At 27.0% G+C, this 23,056-nt stretch overlaps 1 protein-coding gene across 12 annotated transcripts in view; it reads left to right on the forward strand.

Annotated features, from left to right (window-relative positions):
* Positions 1-961: 961 nt before the first annotated feature.
* Positions 962-23,056, forward strand: part of LOC142320432 (cyclin-L1) — a 106,936-nt gene continuing 84,841 nt past the window's right edge. For all 12 annotated transcript variants that reach the window (XM_075358753.1, XM_075358992.1, XM_075358646.1 and 9 more), the window contains exons 1-2: positions 962-1,501; positions 12,402-12,586. In XM_075358753.1, the coding sequence (XP_075214868.1) occupies positions 1,274-1,501; positions 12,402-12,586 (413 nt within the window). In that variant the 5' untranslated portion in view covers positions 962-1,273. The remainder of the gene's footprint in view (positions 1,502-12,401; positions 12,587-23,056) is intronic.

The following is a 23,056-nucleotide window of genomic DNA, read 5'->3' on the forward strand; positions in this document are numbered from 1 at the left end:
AAAAGAAAAGGAACTTATAAAATGGTGTGCTGATTCAAATATCGAGTATCTTGATAAAAGCATGATTTAATTTGACAAAATGGAATTTCAAAAAATTACAAAATGTCACAAATATTATATTTTATTCTCTATAAGTATGGTGTGGTAATTTTTTGATCATTTATTTCAAATTAATCGCTAGTTCTTATTTTTTATTAATTTAAACATAACTGTAAAAGTCTTATAAAAGCAAGCTTTTCAGTAGCAAATCTTCTTATCTGAATAAGAAACTTGTTTATGTTTATGTATTTAGCAATAATTAAAATAACCGGTAGTTCTAAATAGAAAGGTATTAAGAATTGCACAAAAAAAATTAAATACATCGTAAACTGTAAAATATGATTTTATAAAATTAAACAGATAATATACAATAGTGGTTTATGCTTACATATTTTTAATTAATATATGCCACGTTTTAATTGTAGCAATATTTTATTTTATTCCATTAAATAATAGATAAAGAATGGTTTGACTGTTTGAATACTAAATTGAAGTTGAATGTTTTAATTTACGTAATGCCTACACAATAGCTTCTTGATCGATAAAAGTAGTCAAAAAAATTATGTAGGCATGTATTTATTAACGAAAAAACCAATGATTATATATATAATTATTATATGTAAAAATGTAATTTTATACAAACATTCTTATAATCGCTAAACAACAGCTGAAATACAGTTGCATATATATAATATCATACTTACATTATTTTTTTCATTTTTTGACATTAAAAGGAAGCTTTGATAATATATTACATTACAGTCTTATAGTTACAAAAAAATTAATTATTTAATTAATTTTGGGGATTCCGAAATATATGTTTTCATTTTGCGATGATGAAAAATACTTTTTTCATTTTTGCAATGCTTTGTAGCTGGTCATGAGTCAGTCGCATGCATTTGATGACGTCACGTGAGTTTTATTTAGAATTTCCAGCTAGCGCTGTGATGTTGAGTGTGGTATGAAATAGTGCTCTAATTTATTAATTGCATACTGCCAGCCGGGTTATCTGCACGGTTATGAATAGTTTTCTGTTTATTTGCAAAAATCTTTTACCTACAAACAGTGATTGATTGTATGAAGAAAATATTGGTTGAGAAAGGGTATTAACTTTGTAATATTCTTACGCTTGTGTATGAGGCAGAAGAGGCCATTTTGTTGTGATTGTGTTGTGATGTGCTGATGTTTCATATTGAACTCGTGGGTTAAATTGTGTATTGTATTGCGTTTTTCAATGGGTTCACAGAAACCTGAAAATAATAATGTTTCAAACAGCAACAAAACAACTGCAAAACCTTATGGTAAAATTATTTTATCGTTAAAAAATTGTCTTCTTCCTGAAGAAAAGTTATCGCCCACTCCGTCCAAATTAGATGGCTTGGATGGCGAAACTGAACTAGATTTAAGAATGCTTGGTTGTGAATTAATACAAACGGGAGGGATCCTTTTAAAACTTCCTCAAGTAAGTATTACTATTTCCTTTTTTTTAATGTTACTTATTCTTAATTTAGTGTTATGGAATCGTGTAGTACCAAAACTTCTGTAACGTAATATTGGTGCGTAGGATAACGAGTACAAATTTTGTTAATTTTAGTTTATTTATAAGGTTAGAATTATTATACAATTCTGTAATTTCGCCTAGCCGTGAAGTTATAAGGGTTCGTTTAGTAGACTTCGCTTTTTGTATTAAGTGAGTCAATTAAAACTTATGTAACCGAAAATTTATGCATCGAACTTTAATTTCTTTTAACTTTTTTTATTTCTTTGTTCGGTGTATGAAATGATTTACCGCCAAAATTATACCTCCTGCAAAGTTACAGTTAACATAAATTTTAATTTATGTTGCAGTTAATTTTTCACTTTTTGCGTTAGATCGTGTTCTAAACCCTTTAATAGCATTGAATGCTTTAGAGAGAATAAATTAATATTGTAATTATTAATATGGGGCAAGATATTTTATTCAAATGAGAAAACAGTTTTCTTTAAGAAGGAAAACTTGAAACTCTTTGAAATAAGCATTTTTTTAATATCAATGTTTATAAAAGAGCACTGCACAGTTTGTGTAAAATGTTTTCAATTTATTTATTTATTAAAAACATTTTGTTTCTGGTTTGATAAGATTTGTACTTTATAGCTTGTTGTAAAATACATTTTACTGTTCTTGTGAACTAAGTTATGCAAGAATAATGTCGAATAAAAAGTTTCTATGTTGCATAGACTTATAATAATAAAAATACAGCTCTGTGAAAGTATTACTTGTCAAAAAAAGCTCAATTGATGCACAGAGTGGGGTGGGTGGGTTGCTGGATAGGTCATTTTTTTGTTTGTATGCTTCTTCATACTTGTGATATCCTATTGCATTCATTATTTCCTCTGCTTTACTGTTATTAGTGCCAACATTATTTAAGATACTCCAGGTAGAATTATTGTTTGTGTGTCTGTTTATGCTTTTTAAAATTATAAAAGTAATAACTTAAATACATTTTTTCCAAAACAATCTTATTCTTAAAAGTAAGTTGTACTTGAGACTACCAGTAAAAATAAAATTGGGAATAATGACCTTATTTTTAATTTGTTTTTTTGACTATCAGGGACAAAACTGAGAAAGAGCTCTCAAGTACCATAATTTGTCAATAAAATTACCAACAACGAACAAAAATGTATGAGATTCCTTCAGAATGCATTTATCATTGCATATTGAGTAAGAAGTAAATAGCTTGGCCATCAAAAGCCCCAGAAATTATTATTTGTGGATGAAAAGGACCAAAAGCAAGTCTTGTTAAGTAAAAATCATCAGCATTTTCATTGTACAATTAGAATATATTAGGCATCTATATAGCAAGGGACTATTATTTGATCAAGCAACTACTGTTACATTTTTTCTGAATAGTAAAGAAAGAAAAATAGTAAAGATTGATTAATGAGTACCTTTTTTTTGTTTGTTGTTTTTTCAGAAAAATAAGTGAAGTAAATGGATAGATTTTAGAGCATATGGTTTTTGTGTATAGGTCTGTGGGGAAGGATGGTAGTGGGGGTTTCTTGGTTTAAAAGTAGCTAGCCCCTTTGCTATTATTTTGTTACCTATTACTTCAAATGAGATTTTCTCAAAAGTCTTTTGTTGAGTCTCTTGCTGCACAGAACGCTGAGATTTAGGTTGAAAAATTCTAAAAACGTTTTTATATAAATTGTTAATAGCTGCCTTAAAACAGCAAGTCAATAAAAATTGATAGTGCATGTCATGTATGCTGCCAGCAGAAAAGTATCTTACCACTTGTTTTATAGGCTGGTTGAGATAAGCATAAGTATATATTATGCATTCAAACATGACATATAGGCAATCTATTTCCCATTAGTCTTAAAATAATGGTATATTTATCTTAATTCCTTGAATGAAAACTTACAATTTTGAAAAACTCCCAAAGATTTGGTTTATTAACTTTGACATTTTCAGTGTTGTGTCCAAATTAGATATTTGCAGTATGTTTCTACCAATTTTCTACTTACTATGAGAATAAAGGAATGTGTTGAGTATTTATGTTTTATATATAATAGTTATTTGTAATTTTTAAGTCTCAGTTATTTTATGTTGGCTGTTACAGTTGAAAATATTTTAGAATAACTGGTTGTTCTTTAACATGTGGAGTAGTAGTAATTTGTGAATATTCATTGATAGCCAATTAACTCTTTTTATATTTAAAACATTCCTGTGGAATTTGAAACTGTTGCCTAATTAAAAAGTGTAAAATGTGATTGCCATCTGCCTTCATGGAACACACATAGTATCATTATTGTGATCATATTGGTAATTTTATGGCTTCAATCGTGTTATTAACACAAGTAAATCATATAGATTACATTTTCATTTAATAATTATGTTTGTAATATGATAATAATTATAATTGTCATTTAATAATTATGAAGCGTATTACAGAACAGTTATTCTTGTTATGTAAATGCTCTGCTTAATCTGTTAGATTGTAATCCAATTCTTAGTATGAATGTTCTCTCTATTCATTATAATAAATAATTGTACAAGCTTCAATTTGTGTATATAGAATGCTATAGAATGTCTAAAAAAAACCAATTTATGGGTTATTGACATTTATTAATGAAGTATGCAATAAATAAAATATAACATTCTCTGTTAAGTGACTAAGTTGACATGTAACAGTAATTTATAATCATAAATATGACTGTGGTTTAATAATATGTACATACTCAAATTTTGTTAAGGAATGTTATGTTTTATTTTGGAAGTGGCGTGGTGTATCTTTGCATTTCAACTATTCTAGATATGGTTTCTTAAAACTATACTGCCATATGTCTAGAGTTGCCCTAAAATATTCTCAGATGCAGTGTACACATTTTAGGTGTTAAAGCCAAATAGTCTTTTACTTGATATCCACTTAGAAAGTATAACAATCTCCAGAGTTTTGTCTAATCAATGTAGACTTACTTTTGAATTGGACACAGGTAGAGAATCCTGAGTTTATTTTCTTTAGTGAATAACAGCCTCCACAAAAAGGTTGAGAAGCTAAATATGATACTCCATAAGAGCTACTGATCTGTTTAACATAAGTTTGGAGGAAATTTAACTCACACTATTTATGTAGCATAAATTATGAAGTTAACATTCATTTGAGGTAGGTAAAAGAAAATTGTGAATGGTAGTGCGTCATATCTATATGTAAATACCTAGTTGATTTTAGAATTTGTTAAATTTTGCTCACATTACAGAGCAGAGTTTCTGAAAGAATATAGTTCTTTAAAATTTGGTTAAATTTTCATTTGTATTGTATGTGATAATGCGAATATAACTTGAGCTGAACTGAGTCAAAGAAAAAAATAGTTACAAAAAAAATATTTGAATACTAGATCATGGATACTGATGGTCTTCATCTAAGAATGGTCGACCTGAGACTGTACAACACTACACTTCATTTACATTCATACATATCATCCTCATTCATCCTGTGAAATAATACCTTATGGTGGTTCTGAAGGATAAACAGAAGAAGAAAGAACTAAGTCAAACAATAAATAATAGAATAATTGGCTCTTTTTACAACTTTTGAAATTGAAGATATAACGGAAGTGGTTCGTGGTATTTGCGGCTGGTTATAATCACAAATGTTTTGTAACTTATTAATCGTAAATTAAAAAAAATTTGGCTACTAATTTTTTTTTTATATGAATTCTTTTAACTTAATGCTGATTGAGTTGTAGCTTATCTCAGCTGAAAGCACTGGGTATTTGTTCTGTAAAAGCCAAATTTTTGGACTTGTGATTCAAACAAATAATAGAGACTGAGGTCTTCTGTTGGCATATTCAGCAATTACTTTTACTCATAATGCATTCATGAAGAAATTTTATATTAAAATATCAGTTTCTTTTACTTGTAAAATCTATTTTCTCCCATATGAAAGCAACAGTAATATTGATAATATAAATTACTTAAACAAATTCTTTGAACCTCTCCCTATTAACTGTATATACACTACCTTGTTATATGTTATTACAGTATGTTTTTAAATATAGTTAGTTGCATACAATTATATACTTAAATGTCTTTTAACATTTTGAAAAATGAGACGTTTGAAGGAGAGCCGTATTTATTTATACTATTATAGATATATATATTAATACATATATGTATTTATGTATAAACACGTATTTAAGTGTGCATGTGTACATACAATCACATGTGCATAGATCTACTTATTCATAAGCTATAAAAATAATGAATATAATAAAATTCTGTTAAGTATTTTATTATTACCTCAACTATAAAGGATTCTGCAATACTAAAATTGTTTGTTAATAAATAAAACACTCCCTGTGGTTATAAATCGATAACTTGTGGTATGAAACTGTCAGTTTTAAGTAGGCTCTTTGATTAGTAAAAAAACAAAATAATTTTATAAGTTTGATATGATTTTTACATTAGACTAATTCCTGTTGTTTCTCACATCATCCAAGTAGTTTAACTTGTGTAGTTAGATTTATCTTCAGGATATGCACTTGGTCTGTGAGAATGTTTTAGTATGACAACTGTCCCCTTAAAACCATTGACTTGAAGTTAATGGCATCTATAATGGCTATATATTTATTTATTTTGTATTTATTTTTTCAGTCCAATTTGTATGAAAATAATTAGAAAATTGTTTGTGCTTAACTTATTGACATGCCACTTCGAATGTGACTTTTTTGTGAAAGTGAATTTAAATATATTAATAATTTTTTTTTGGTTCCTCTGCATCACAAAAATAATTTCATATGTAGTAATACAATTTATATTCTTCAAAAGCCAATCGTAATACCTGTATTTTCATTTTCCCAACAAAACCTGCAGTATAATACTAATGGGTATCATTTTAAATGTCAGGTGAAAATTTGACATTTTTTTCTTTTTACTACCTTAAGAGTGTTTGACATTCACTGTCATTACTACTCTCATAGTGTTTGACTAACAGTATTATGTATATGATTGTAAATCTGCAAGGTATCATAATGTTATTGATTTATTGGTTTCTTGTCTCAGTCCTATGATACTATAGGTGTGTAATGAAATTTAAAAAAAATTCTTTTATTGCTTAACTTGTCAGAATGGTAAGGGCATGTTTTATACATTACAGCTTATTTTAATTTTTGCATATAATTAAAGATTATAGTAGACATTTTTTTTTTTTTTTTAATATGTTTTATTCCCAAAGTATTTGATTCAGTATAACAGAATTCTTATTACACTTTGTTAAAAAAGAGGCATTTCATCATTTTTGTAAATAAATGATGTTTTATGTTTGGTTTGACACAAATATTGTATCTTTTCCTATTATATTGTTTCTTTTATTATGCATTTAAATTAATTATGTAACTAAAGATTATACTTTAATTTATATGTAGAACGTGTGCATTTCTGTCAAAATTTTTGGGATTACTTGTTTTCTACATAAATTTTTATGTTGGGAGATTTTGTAACTTTGGGTAAAAGATTACCAGACTTTTCACTATGTTGTTAATAATTGTGTTAATTCATTAAAGAGAAGCAGGATCTCTGAGAAAAAATGACTTAACCCTGTTTATACAATATCCTAAACTTAATATTTGAGGTAGGCTGTTTTCCTTGAATATTTAATATTCATAAAATAATCCTTTCCATAAAATGGATTCCTCCTCTATATTGACCCAGTTGAGAAGCTTTTCAGTGGTTTTGTTTTTATCCCCCAGATATAGATACTTGTAAAAAGTTTATTATATTTTTTTGATATTTGTTGTGAAGTCCATACCGAAGTAAATAATTGTATGCTACGTTATGCATATACAGTTATCACATTTTAATCTTATAAAAGTGGGATTCAATGCTTTACAAAAGGATATTCACACGTGTATTTGCAAATACATGTGTGTGCGCACACACAAAAAGAAAAACCTGTTTAGGTCTTTGTGAACAATAGTTTTCTCTTGAATGAGAATATGGGAGATATATAAATATATAGCTTGTTTTTTTTATTATTATTTTTTGTGGGATTAATGATGAAAAGTTTCATCAGAAAATAGTTTGCAAAAGAAATGGCCAAAATGCAATAAAAGGTCGGTGGTGAAATATCACGTTTAAGAGTAAGTGGGCAAGTGCAAAGTTGTGAAAGTGTTATTGACAAAACATTTAATTGGTGATTGTCATACATAGCAATAACATGTATGTATGATTGTTTCATATTTTCCTGCTTATAATGTAGTGAATATTAGCCCGCTAATAATTATTACATAATTACACTGATTTATGAGACTGTATAAGTGACTTCATTTCTTTCAAGTAAAAATAAATGCACGTGGCATTGAATTAATTAAAAAGTACATGAATTAATTAAAAAGTACAGTTCATCGGTTCTTTATTTTAATGTTTTTATTAAAAATTAAAGAGAAAATATGGGAGGAGCAAAGTTCTTAAATATGTAATCCCAGCAGACATCTTATCTTGGCAGATTTTATTTCCCTTTAAAAATTAATAGTAATGATATTTTTTATTGTTTACTTGTGTTCAGTTACTATTGAGATTTTAAGAATAATAGTAGAAAAACTGACTAAGTTAGTCAGTGAGCATGAGATTAATAATTAATTAAAACTTTTTATTACTTGTAGATTTTGAAGGACAAAATTGTAACATTCAATTGTTTTTTCCATTACTAGAATTCTCTATGTTGGCACCTGAGCACAATTCAAGTTATTATTTTATTTCAGAAATGCCGCAAAATTAATGTTAATACTGTGTATAACAAATTATATACTGTGGTGGTGGTGAATGTCTGGTTGTGTGTACAACATAAATACATACAAGCAGCGTGATTATCCAAATTGCACAGCAATCTCTCTGGAGATGATTGTATAATCAAAGATAAGAAAAAAGTTCATCTAAACATAAGTCACAAAATGCTTCATAGCAAGTTTCAGTTTGTGAAACATTTAGCTCTGCTTTCTGCTCTCTCTGAGAAATTAAACTGTACTAAAATTCTTTGGGTAAAAATTGATAGGTAAATTTGGTGCTTCCTTATGAATTTCGATCTAAGAAATTGAATGAAAGTGTTCCCAGACATTTATCTCCCTTAGTTTTATGAAAAACGGGATAAAACATAAAAACATTTTCTCGGAAAATACACTTTTTAAATTTGGAATAAAATAACTGTTAATTTACCAGTAGACTAACAAAAATTTCTGGTTGAACTTTTCAAACGAAAATTTGAGAAATTCAACTTCAGTGGAAACAAAACACACAGATCTGAAGAGATCACGAAAAGTTAGATCAGAAAGGTGATATGATTTTATAAAGAACAATTTTTTAACAATCTTTGAACATTATAATGTAAATAAAAATGAATAAAAAATAGATTTAAAAAAATAATCGTACACCGTTTTAGTTTTTTCTAAAAATTATTAAATGTCAAAACAATAATTTTATCTATTATATAATGTCAAAATTCTTCCTGTGTTCCAATACAAGTGGAATAGACTAATAATGAATGACTTCTTCCAATTCCAATGGAAAAAGTCCTCTGGCATAAGATCGAGATGTCCATTTTAGTGGTCTGTTTCAACCAATCCATTGCTTACTAAACATTATTTAAATAATTCATCACATCCGACAGTAGTAAGCAGTTCACCATCATTGAAAAAACACCTGCAAGTAGAATATCTTCAAAGAGTTCCATCAGATTTATTTGAAAAAAATGTATTTACTGCCCTCCATTGAGCCTTGGTGGTAAAAAAGGGTCTATAAGATCACACAAAAGGGTCACAAAGAAGACCACACCATACATTCAACAAAAAAAGTATGTTGGAAATGACTTGTAGCAGTCTCATGGAGATATTTTCTTCTGCCCAAGTGTGAGTGTTTGGATAATTTACAATTCCATTTCTGGTAAAACAGAATTTATCAGTAATTAGACTATTACTTAGGAAATGATGTTCACATTTTCTTATTAACAATTGACAGAATTCTTCTGTTTATCAAGATCAGGTGGTAATAACTCTTATACATGTGTTTTATGAATTGTTGCTACCATAATGTTTTCCAATACTTATTGCAAAACATGGAAGCGATGTGACAGCCTTCTGGTATTTGAGGTAGAAGATAACTGTACTGCATTCAATATTACTTCTTCAGCGTTGACATTTCTCACAAAACATTTATGACCAGCATTGAATTATTGTGGTTTAAGCATACCTGTTTCTTGAATTCGCCACTCCAAAGCCCCAAATATTTTCAATCTGGATAATTTTCCCACATTTATGCACAGCAGCCAATCTATTTTTATTTACTTACCATAAATTAACTACATGTCCATCAACTCTAAATGAAAACAAATTTGTGTTATTGCCCATTGTAAATGACTGACCGAACAATAATAACACAAAGACTGTTAAAATGATTATTCAAATGCTAGACACTAAACTTAATTGTTGATCAGCTATTTTGCCAACCTTTGAAAAAATTTATTTTTATAATTTTTAGCACTTCTGGGTGAAGATTGTTCTGTTTAAAATCCAATCACTTTTCCTCTCCAGTTTGTGTTTTGTTTCTAATTAAAGTTGAACTTTTCAAATTTATGTTGATTTTAATATATTTTATTTTCATCAATTTTCATAGAATTAAATTCTAAACAAAGTTAACTAGAAACTTTTTTGTTTATTTGAAAATTAACACAGTTATTTTAATCCAAACCTATCAAACTTTTTTATGAGGTTGAGGTCTGGGACCAAATTTCTTAGATCAAAAACCATAAGGAAACCAAACTTACTCCTCAATTTATACCCCAGTTGTGTTTTTTAGCACAGTTTAATTTCACAGAAGGAGTGAAAAGCAAGACTAAATGTTTTGTGAGCCAAAACTCGCCAACAAACTGTTTTCTGACCTGTTTATATGAACTTTTTTCTTATTTTTAGCTATAGCATCAGCTCCCGAGAGGTAGTTGTGCAATTTGTAATCGCCAGGATAATTCATGAGAAAAGGGAAATAATTTGGGAACTGATTCTAGAACTTAAAATTAAGGGAAAAAATTCTTAGAAATACGTTATAGTTATGGCTAGCAAAATATTTTACCCAGATTTCAGTCCCCCATGGTGAAATTTTATCATACTGAAATTTTTAAGATGTTTTATAAAATCTGATTAAAACAGGTTCCACAAATTTTATTCTCCATAGTTTTCCTGTTAATGTAAAACAGAAAAATTAAATGATGAAATGCACTATTTTTTAGGTTTGAAGTACAATAACTTTGATAAATGACCAGTCAAAAAAATACTATTGTACTCTAAACTGTATCTACATTCGTCCAATTGAATCTGAATTTAAAAGTTAAATTTTCCCGTTAAGAATTCTCAACAATAATTACACTTAATTTCCACCATTCATACTATTTTTGGACAAAGCTACTTTTACCCGTAATTGCAGAAATAACACACAGAATTTAACATCATGGGTCTGAAGAAAACATGCTGCAGTCGAATCGAATTTTCGGTGAACATTTGGTGTGGGATGATCAACAACCAAGTAATAGGTCCTTTCAAACTAGAACATGTAATAATAATAATGATTATGTAAATGTTAAAGGTACAAATTTTATTATTAAAATTTGTAGAGAAAATTATTATTAAAACAGCGAAGAACAAAACGTAACAGAAATATGTTATGAATTTGTAAAAATTAAAAATGGCTTTAGTATAATAGATTTAGATCTTTGAAAAATTAAAATACTTTTTTACTCTCGTTTTTTTACATTTTTTTGTCATTAACCTAGCGATTGATATCTTCATGTTCCTTGATGAGGGCAGAGAATCATTGAGAATGCTGAGCGATCAGTTCATCATGTGTTTGTGCTCCATCAAGCTGATTACACATTTCAGTTTCACCAATGAGAAATTTCAAGTACTATAAGAAATTAATTAATTGTTATAAAATTCCAGATAATTTCTTCCCATGACATGTTCTATTTTGAAAGGTCCTATTTCACTTTTAAATTCAGATTCAATTGAAAAAAATGTAAATACAGTTTAGAGTACAACAAACAAAACATAACTTGATTCTCAAAAATAATTAAATATCAAAATTATGTCAAATACAATAAACTGCTTCGTGTTTATTATTAATTCACAACCACAAATTTATGATAACAATGAGTAGTATTCAAATTTTTCAAAGGTCTAAACTTATTGTAATAAAAAAACCTATTTTTAATTTTTAAATATTCATAACATTTTCTTTTTGTTCTGTTTTATTCTTAATAATAAAAGTTAATTTTCCTTGTTTTTCATAGACTTTATTACATCAGTTTTTTCAGAATTGAATTTTCTATGAGTTTTGATAATAAAATTTACGCATTTATTAGTCATTTAACAGTTGTACTTCAAACATAAAAAAATTTGTTCTTTTGTCATTGAATTTTTATGTTTTACATTGGATATCATGAAAACTACGGGAGATACAGTTGTATGATTTGTTTTATTCAATTTCTCAGGTCAAAAAACAAACTGTAAAGTTTACACCTTATATAATGCCTTAAAAATTTCAGTCAGACCTTATTTCACTGGGGGAACTGAAAGCAATGTGAAATTTTACTCTGTAAAGAAAAATAATGAATTAGGGCAGAATTACATTACTGAGTTTGTAATAAAATGAATATTTGATGTAACATTTGAGAATGAGTTCCTATATAATACTAAATGTACTATGACTGCTAATTTTATCATTGTTTGTTAATGTTTCCTATCATATTTATTTTTTTATATATTTATTATCTGACTGTGTATTGAATTTAGTGACATATTTTGTACATCGCACTGATATTGTTTGCTGCTGAAAAATGTTTCAGGTTGCAATGGCAACAGGACAAGTATTATTTCAAAGATTTTATTATTCTAAATCTTTTGTACGGCATCCCATGGAACCTACAGCCATGGGATGTCTTTACCTTGCCTCAAAAATTGAGGAAGCACCAAGAAGGATACGGGATGTTATTAATGTGTTTCATCACATTCGACAAGTGAAAAGTCAAAAGTGAGTATATTTCTGTTTTAGTATCATTAGTTTTATAATGTCTGCGCTGTAGAATGGAGTGTTAGTGTACTTTTTATGCCGCTTAAATTTAATCTAAATTTTACAGAATTTACTCGTTTAAAGATAGCTGACAGAATTGTAATTTAATGGTATTATTTTATTTCCTGTTTCTATATTGCTGTTGTAGCCACTGTATTCTTTGCTTTCATATTTTCTTTTAACTTTCTCAGAGATAGGTCTCTCATTGAACTTTTGTGTTAAAATATACCTATCCTCTTATTATTTTAACTGCAACCAGCTTTTGTGATCCACAGGAACTTGTTTATTAAATACGCCTTTGCCATCAGTTGTATTTTTACGAGTGAATGCTTCATAGCTTTGTTTCCTCGATTTTACTTTCAGAGAAAATCCTTGTGGAACCATCATTTTGTAAATAGATACGTCATTAAATTTTTCCAGTTTGTATACGCTGTTGTAAGATTTTTTTGGGATTGTCGTCTCTTATGCTAGTCATGTTATAGTAAATTATTTGTACTTTTTGTAAGCCATTTCTGTTTGGAGAATTAGTCTAATATTACTTATTTTATATGATAAAAGATATTAACAGGAGTATTACTTACATTATCTATTCTGCCTAAGTATTTTGTTGTTATTGGAGGTGCGTTATAGGCAAAAATGGCTAAAAAAAAGAAAAGAAAAAATGCTAAGGAAAAAGAAAGAGGAAATAAATCTTTTATTTTGAATTTTTATGTTTATGATTATTAGTCGCATGATTTCTGGCAGTTTTTTGCTTAACGGTAATAATCATTTACCATTAGTTCATTAAAAATTGTAACAAAAAAAAATTACATAGAAAACTGACTAACATTAGGTTTGTTTTTGGGTAAGCGTTATGATATTGCATTCCCTTTATTCTGGAATGTGATTTTGAGTAATTATAATGATTACTAGAACTAAAGTTTTCTAGTTTTTACAATTGACAAACCTGAATGAATGTAATGTATTCTGTACCGATTCCATTCTACAGCTAGACTTCACCATAAAGAAGGCTTTGAAAATTATCATGATTATTATTTTAACTTGCATGGATATTTTTTAATCAACATGTTATTGCTAAAAATGCTGATCTTAATGGCTTGTGAAATATATTACTGTAGTTCAAAATATGTTGTATCGATACCCTTTTAATCAGCATTCAATTGAAATTGAATTTTTTTACTGCAGTAAATTATTTTTGAGGATCACTTGTTCCAAATATCCAACAGCTGCTGCTATTAGAAAACGTGCATCGTGCGTTTAAAATACATGTTTAGTTCTTTGTAAAGGTTTTTTCAAATAGAACACTTTGCGGACAAGATTTTGATTTTTTTTTTTATATATACCCACACACTTATATTAGGGTTTCAGTAAACATATTAAAAACATGAACTTAATTTTTCATTTATAGTCACAAATAAGGGAATGAAAGTGTAACTTTTTTTTATTATAGTAGTTTCTGATGATTGATTTGGAGAATATTCTCTATTTATTTACAGCATGTGCACTTAATCTTTGCATTTTTTTTACGATTTTGTTAGGGTTATAGGTCTTTTTCATTATAATTTATTACAAAACTTTTATTTGAATTATTTTTCTGAAAGAAGCTTATTTATCTTAACTTCACCATTGTTTCAGAATTTTCCCCTGTAATGATAATGGTAGATAGGTTTATTATTATTTTTTTTTTTTTAGACTTTAGTATTAATCTCGAAGAATTCTTTCCTTTATCAATCAAACTTCTGTTATCTGTGGCAGTTATTAACTCATTGGTATCAACATATTATTTATTGTTACTTTTATAATATTTTTTCTTTTGTCACTTAATTTCAGTTAAGTTTGATGTGTGTATTGTGTGGTAATTTAGTACAGGTGTTAAATGGACGTTATCCCTTATCTAATGGCTTAAAATACAATTTATTATAGATGAAGTAATTGTATTAGTGCAGATGCTCTGACATTCAGTTTGATTGAAAATGATGTATAATTTTTACATATTTGTTCATGGTATGTAAATTAATCCAAAGGTCTGTATTAGTTTAGTTTAGTACCTGTACAGTTCATGAATACCTAAAACAGCTTAATGATATAATTTCATATTCGACATTCAGTTAATACAAAAGATGGGTTTTTCTATTTTCCTTAAAACTGTATGATACGGTGTTAAATCGTATTGGAACATTGTTTTCTTGTGAAACGTTTTTGAAGCCTGCTGTTTTGTCATATGGACTGTTTGTTGTTTTGTAATTTCTTATCTTTCTAATTTATGCAACTCTTCATCTCAGCTATCTCTTCTATCATTAGCTTCAGTAGTTTTTTATTTATAAATTAAATCTGTCTTTTGCAAACTAAGATAAAATGAACCAGTTTTTTTGAATTGTTTTAAAGTAGTTTGTGTAATATATATATATATATATTTGTAAAAGCTTTATTTGAATTCAACATAGAGGAAAAATTTGTCAGTTTAACATTATACATGTAATTATTAAATGAACCAAGAATGAATGCTGTGTCGCATTTCTATAAAAGTAGAGAATTTTAAATTGTCTTTATTAGGATATCAGCCAGGTTTAATTTTTTATTACGACAGCTGGAATAACCTAATATATTCCTGATCTTTAAACGTGTATAGAAATTTTTCATAACAGTGTAAGTTATGGAAGTATATGTTAATGTTATGTTTTTAAAACTTTTTCATGTTATAAGTGTAAAAATGTCAGGCCCTTGTCGAGAATCAAAATTAGAAGTCCAAGACAGTATGTTAACTACTGGTCAACCAAGATGGATATGTTCAAGCAGTATAGTTAGGAAGAAACTAAACATTCTTCTTGTTTGGATTAATTTGCATGCTATTGTAGTCTGATGCAAGTATCTGTATTTATTAAGAATAATTTCATATCAGATAATGTTTTTTATAAAAGATAATATAGATATTTATTTTTAGTTTTACTTTTTTTAATATTAAACTATTCCCATTTTGTTTTTATGTTTTAGTTTCAAATAATTTTTCCTTTTAATTGTTAAACAGTTTTACATATATTAAATTATATCTTTGCTTTACAGTTTCTGTCATTTAAATAATCTTCTAACTGTTGCTCTCTCATTAGTCGTTAAAATGATCATAAAGAAATTATAATTGTTTAAAAGTGACTTTATTTGAAAAGATGTAAAAATGATTATTTTTGTGGAAACAGTTAAATATAACATCAACTTGACCCTTTATATTAAAATAAATATTATCACTTTTAAAATAATAATTTTTGAAGTTTAGAGTTGGCCTGAGGAAAAACTTTATTATATGTAATCTGTGAGTAAATGAAAATAAAATTAGTAGTAGAAGATTGGTTTCACAAGAAGCATATTTTCGTTTAAACTATTTTTTTTTTCTTATGTTAAATAATCCACTGGTACTTCTATGATCCTCGCATTTTTTTTTAAAAATATAATAATTTCCTTAGTAGAAAATGTGTCTTGAAAGTCATTGGAAATGCAAAATAAGGGATTAAAAATAGTCATTCTAAAATCCATAGTACTTAGTGATACCAATGGGTTATTTATAAAGTTAAAAATGATTAGCTAGTTTTTTCATTTACTATTTCCTATAGTATCAACCAAGATTGTTAAGCTATTGAAGGCTTTTTTTTAGCAACATTTCCACTTTATGTGTTAATTAACACACTTTGTTTGATTTAAGTAAATATAATACAAAAAACCTTATCTGTTGCATAATCAAGTTTTTTAGGAGATCAGTAGGCTTATTGGAACTTCATGCTTTCTTCTGAATAAGTATGGATTGGTTTTGCATTGGCGTATCTTGAACTTTGATGAGTCATGGCAAAGGTAGGGTCATATTAGCTCGTATTATAATTTCTACTGATTGTTGCTTGACTTCCTCTGATGGTTTGAAATCAGATGATCAAATGTTACTGTTTGCTGTAATCTGAAACCAGAATATTCAGATGATATGAGAATGAAGTTTATCTGAAATTACCTTTAATATAGGAAAATTCAGTGTTACAAGTATAAAACCATTTATCGTAACTATACGATAAGTGGTTTTATTGCATCCAGTAGTAATTTATGTTTTAAGTTTTCAAGAAAAAAACCAGAGCAAAATTATTTACAACAGAATGTGCAGTTTTGCCCGATGGTGTTGTCAGAATCTTAATGCTGTTAAGATTTAAAAAAAGAATCTTTTTGTTCTTTTCTAAAAATACAGTTTATTTTTCTGATTGCTTTTTATGTATTTACACTGGTTGGTGAAAGAAAACACTGCAGATGTTAATTTCGTTTGTAACAGCCATTGCTAGTCATTAATGTTTTGAAATGTGAACAATTTTAAATCCTTCTGATTAATCATATTTTCTGGAGTTATTTCTCTTTTTTTTCATTAGCCGTGAAAGAGAATAATATTATAAATTCTTTAAAATCATTTATTGTTACTGTCATCTTATTGGAAACATATATAAGATATAGGAATGTTATATATGCTGTTTGTTAATTTTTTCATACGATAACATTTTTTAGAAGTTTTATGTTTAGTGCTTTGTATACCTAATTTATGTTTAATTTATTGGCTCATTATTTATTATTGCATTTCTGTATTAAAATGGGCATTGGTTCTCATTGGATTTTGTTTAAATTAAACAATTTTTAATTCTATTGTTCATATCCTCAAAATTTCTTATTTTACCTACTATTGATGATTGGAAATATATTTTTTATGTGTGTTTTGAGAACCAGTGCTCATGTTATAATAAAGATAATTGTTACATATTGAAATTTTTGCTCAAAGCCGTTTTTGCCCTTCCATTTTCACAGATGCTTTCCACAGCCGACAACCACGTAGTGGCTGACAACCCGATGGGTTTAGTCGGGTTTGGGGAGACGTGGGAATGGACCACTCCAACCCGGACTCTACCCGGACCTCTGTACTGTTTTCATTCTGTACTTCACTAAGAAGTATGGCTTGTGCCCATTCTCCTACCCCTTTGTTTAAACTCTTTACCTCTGCTATGGCTGATGCCATATTTTATTATTATGATCTAGTCATAATGAAGAATCTATTTTTAAGTTGAGTTTTATGCACTAATAAAGTTTTATCAGATTCTAAAGAAATGTTATTTTCATTTTCAAAATAATTTGCATAAATTTTTTGTGTTAATATAGTAGTATTAAATATAAATTGAACATTGTTTAATGGGCATACTTATATGCAAAATTGTTTTATTACGGAGTTTTATTTTGATGGCTGGAAAATGAAGATATAAGTAAGTTTTAATATAAGAACATAATTTTTTTATAAATATTTATTACTTTTATCATTAAACTGAAAATTTTATGTATATAAAACTGATGAATTTTCTACTATTAGTGCATAAATTATATAAGAATTTGAAAATCTATTTTCAAATATATTTGATGAAGTAAGTTAAAATAGGCATCCATTTTGTTAATACATTGTCATCCTATAGCCATGATATAATTGTGTATTAATCTTGCACTACAAGCTGGGTACGTATTGTTTAGGGATCAAATGTGTGATACTTTATTTTCTAGTATAGGTTATTGATGTTGTTTTAGTTTACTAATTTATTTTTAAGTTAATTTTATGATTTTTATCTGGTTTTTTTTAGAATCTGAGTTTTTTTAAATTAATTAGTTTTAGTTGGTATCTGCATTGTAGATATCGGTTAAATTTTTTATTTGTTTAATTTTTATGATTATGATCATTGTATAAAATCATTTGTTTTCAAATCAGGAATAATGAGATAGAACTAATTAGAAAAAAGTGAAAGCAACTTGTTTGGTGGAACAATGTTTATCGTTAATATAATTAATTATCAATATGATTAATATAATTTATGAATTAGGTTAAAATATAATATTGTTTCTTTCTATTATGCTTTTTGTATGCTATATTGATCATCGGTTTCATATGTATATGTAAGGTATACATATATTTGTGTTATGAAAACATTTTTTCTCATTTATTCTATATTTTATACTTAATTTTTTTATGCAGTATGTTATAATAATTTTGATGTTGTGTCAAGATTGTGTACCAAATCCATATTATCTTCTTTTATTAAGGTAATAAAAATTTGTTTCCATGGAAGGCTGTTAAAATGAACAAACAAATTAAATTATTTTCAGCTGTGTTTGTTAATTCACTTCATTTCTTCATGTTTTCATTTTAGACGTCAAGAATTTTAGGAAGAAATTGGTTGACCTTAATAGTGGAATGTAAAATATTATTTATTTAAAATCTATCAAAGAATGACATTTTTTGTTTATCCCTTTTTCTTCTAATACATTCCTAGTTGTAATTTTATTGCTTTTGTCTTTTATGATTTATTATATAAGAAAATTCAGTTGATAAATATTCGAACTCTGATTTCATATAATTGATTTATATGAATTTCTTATCACTGCAGTTATGGAAAATTGTTTTATATTTTTAATAGATCTAATTTTTTTATATGTATAAAAATATAAAGTTTAATCTTTAAAGTTTTAGTTCAAAATAGAATCTCGCATATAATATGAAGGATTCCTTTTGCAATTGGTTTATGTTGGTAGTTTCTATAATAGTATCGGTTTAAAATATCAGAAATTTTGTGTTTCACTAGACATTATGTTTTAGTTCTTCCTATTAATAATTGTATTCTTTTTAATTAATTAGCCGGTGAGAAGTTTAACTTTTAATACATCTATTTATGATTGTAGGGTCCCATATTTGTAGGTGGTCTCTTTCATTACTTATGCAAATATTTGAAATTGCAGTTATGCATTTTTGTATTACTTGCTGTTCTTTCATAACAAATGTCTTTTTCTCACAATCTATCCTTCTCTCTCCCTTTCTCTAACCCTCCCATCAACAAACAAAACCTTCTATATGTATTAATGTTTATATATTATTGTACATTAAAGCACATACCATTAGTCTTTATGTCTACCTATCTACTTATAAAATTTTAATTGCCTATGATTTATGATTGTGCAGAGTCTGTGTGTAAAATAATGTTTTATTTATTTACCTATTACTATTTGACATTAAGGTCAATTTGTAAACAGTGTATTTTCTTAATAATCGTATTTCTTAATAATCGTAATGTAATAAAGAAATATATATAATTAACATAATTAACTTTGCCTTGTAGGAAGTAATGCATTATTATTGAACATCAATAATATTAAAATATTTGGAATTTTTACTAAAAACAACTTCAGTTTTTCCTGTTTGGTTATAGAATTAGCTTTTCTTTTCTTTTTTACTTTACATGAATTAATTTCTGTGGTTTTTAATTCGTTCATAGTTAGAGAATTATTTGTCTTTAAATAAAAGTTTTGATTCTTGATATCATAGTATCTTCAAAGGTTATTTATTTTATGTTATTTGATATTTTTATTTTTTTGGAAACTAATAAATTTTTGTGAACTAAGTAGTTCTTTATGTTATTTGCCTGCACATGTGTTTTAAAAGCACATTGATTTATTGCACTAATGTGTGTAATGATGTTAATTAACTTTAAAGAATTACATCGAAATAGAATGTTAAATCCACTTCTTTATTAAAAATATTTTTAATTCCATAATCGGAGGCCAAGTTACCTTACCCCAAAAATGCTGTATTTTATAGCACAGTTATTTAATGATATCTTGAGTTGTTAATAAATTCGTGTGTTCTTAAAAAAATCAAATTTAAAAGAGACATTTATATTTTCTTATATATACATATATATTTTATTAATTTATCAAAATAAGATATTAATAAAATATGTTAATTGTTTTTTGTATTTAGGAAAGTAACATCATTTTTTGCAGCCATCTCTATGTAAACAACATTGAATTTATATTCTTTATAGCAGTTGTCTTTTGTTGGTGGAAATACTATTTTTATAACATTTTTAATGTTATGTATATCTTATGTTGCAGTTAATACATAACACATTTTTTTTTTATTTCATATATGTGAAAACCTTTTTGTTAGTGTAATTTTATTTATATATATTTGTGTATGTTTGTGTGGACTAATTGTAATAGTAATGAATACATAAACAAAAATTATTGATCTATATGTATTTAATAATAGCATATTTAACTCAAATTCAGTTTCATGCATACATTTTCTTAATTATACATCTTTGTAAATATTTCTCTTAAATGTTTGTAACTTATTAATTTCTTGCTAATATTCTAAAGTTTGAAAAAGTTTTTCACTTTATTATTGAAAGAATTAGTAACTAAAGTTAAAAATAGAACTGTTTTCTTTTAAGAATTTATTACTATTTTTTGTTGTATATTGTGTACAACATTGTAAAAACTGATTATACAGAATAGATCAGAGCAAACCAAACCTCCTATTTAATTATTAATTTTTTTACATTATAATCTAAGATTAGATTATTAATTTTTTATGTTGTAATATTATTCTGTTGTAGTTATATTCTGCAATAGGCTTATCGTTGAAAAATACTCTTGTACAGATTGGTATACAGTTTTCAAGTTCTAAATAAACTCAGTGATTAACAGCAGTTTATACATAAAGATTTATAAATAAAAAATGATTAAAAATTCAATTCGTAACTATATTTACAGAAGTAAATCTGACATTCTTCCCACAACATTTTTTAGGACTAGCAGGTATACCATGATGATACTCAATTACCCAGATACATACTTGCCATGAAATTCTATCTCATCAGTAGGATTAATCATTTCAATAATCAGAATCATAATATTTATGTTTATTATATGAGAAACGCCATGTTTTTATTTTTACTATTATCACACAAATACAAATTTCTTAATCAAGTTTCTCCCTTTGTTGCAATTATAAATTATTTGCCACATGAAATTGACTAATTGATAATTGTCAACATTATTACTTATTATTTTATTTCTGGCTGTGTAATTGACACCTATTTAAATATTCTTTCAGACAATTCAGTACATTCATGCCTTCAGCTAGTTACTGTACACTTCTCTATTGTTTGGAATTTTCTTCTACAACCTCTTCATGGCTTCAGTAGGTAAACAACATTATATGAATGCTGTGCATTCATTGTTATTCAGTTAATGCATTATCATTGAATGCATATCATTTTGTTATGGTTTGACTATCATGTCCTGTACTGTATAGCCAACTGGTCTGACAGCATCACAGAATATAATCTCATTAGTTGTTTATTTGCCTGCCCTGTTCCGCTACCTCAGTAGTTGTGCATTTTGTCTGGCCTGTTCTGCATTCTGGCCCAACTGGCAACCAGCTGTTATCCAACGTCAGTTTGGTTAATGATCCCATTGTCTACTCAAATCACTTTTTCACAGTTGAATATTATCTGCTCTTTACAATGATGTTGGCAAACTTTCATAAACCAGAAAGTAAATTTTACTGATTCTGATTTTTGGAAATGTGTAATTAATATACACTAAACAAATTTGAAAATTAAAATTGTGTATGGCTGTCTGTTAGATAATATATTAAACGGGTGGGCTTATTGAACAGATTTTCTTCAACAATTCTCAGGTACACTTCTATTCTTCTGTTATATTATTTCTTGTTTGCGTGACATTGATTTTTATTAACTAAATATTCTGCAGTCATAAGCCTTAAAACTAAAATGAGTTCTTTTATTTTTATAAGATCTAGCAATAAACATATATGCAGGATAATTAGTTACCTTACATATATATATATAATTTTTTTTATTGTGTATGTTCTGTTACGCACTAAATAGAAGCTCTTCAAATCCTTCTGCAGGTTTAGAATTCAATATATACTTTCTAGCCTGTAAAAATAATTTTATTTAGATTTTAATAAACTCATAGTGTAAATTATTGATTTCCTCAGTTAAATATTCTATTTTTGTAGTATATTCTATGTTAGGTACAGGAAGACACCAATATAAAAATTAAAAATATGGTATATAACAGTCTCAGTTTTTCGCATGTAAAAATACTGGATGTGTATATAGACAAAGTAAGTGCATAATAAAGTAGTTTAAGCTCAATAGACCTGATGAACACAGTTATTATAATGTATATCCAGTTTCTTAACTACATTATATTACAAAACCATCATATTTATTTACAATATATTAATTTCCCCATTTACATATTAAGAGACAAACTGGTCTATTAGAACTAATTGTGTTACGAAGTAGTTTAACAAAGAAACCAGAATTTATAAATTATTCTATTTTCAGTTCTTACAATATTCTTTTTTAAAATTAAAATTGTTTTACTTAAAAACCATATAAATTATATAATACTTAAAACTATTTAAATTTCTGTTTATAAATGTGTTTTTGAAAATTAAAATCATTTCTGTAAAAAAAAAAAAATATAAATTATGAAATTATTCTATTTTTGATTTTAATTATTTCACTGCACAAACAACAACACCGTTTAGGCTTTGATTGGGTGACC

Source organism: Lycorma delicatula, chromosome 1, assembly GCF_047948215.1.
Source record: "Lycorma delicatula isolate Av1 chromosome 1, ASM4794821v1, whole genome shotgun sequence".
NCBI lineage: Eukaryota > Metazoa > Arthropoda > Insecta > Hemiptera > Fulgoridae > Lycorma > Lycorma delicatula.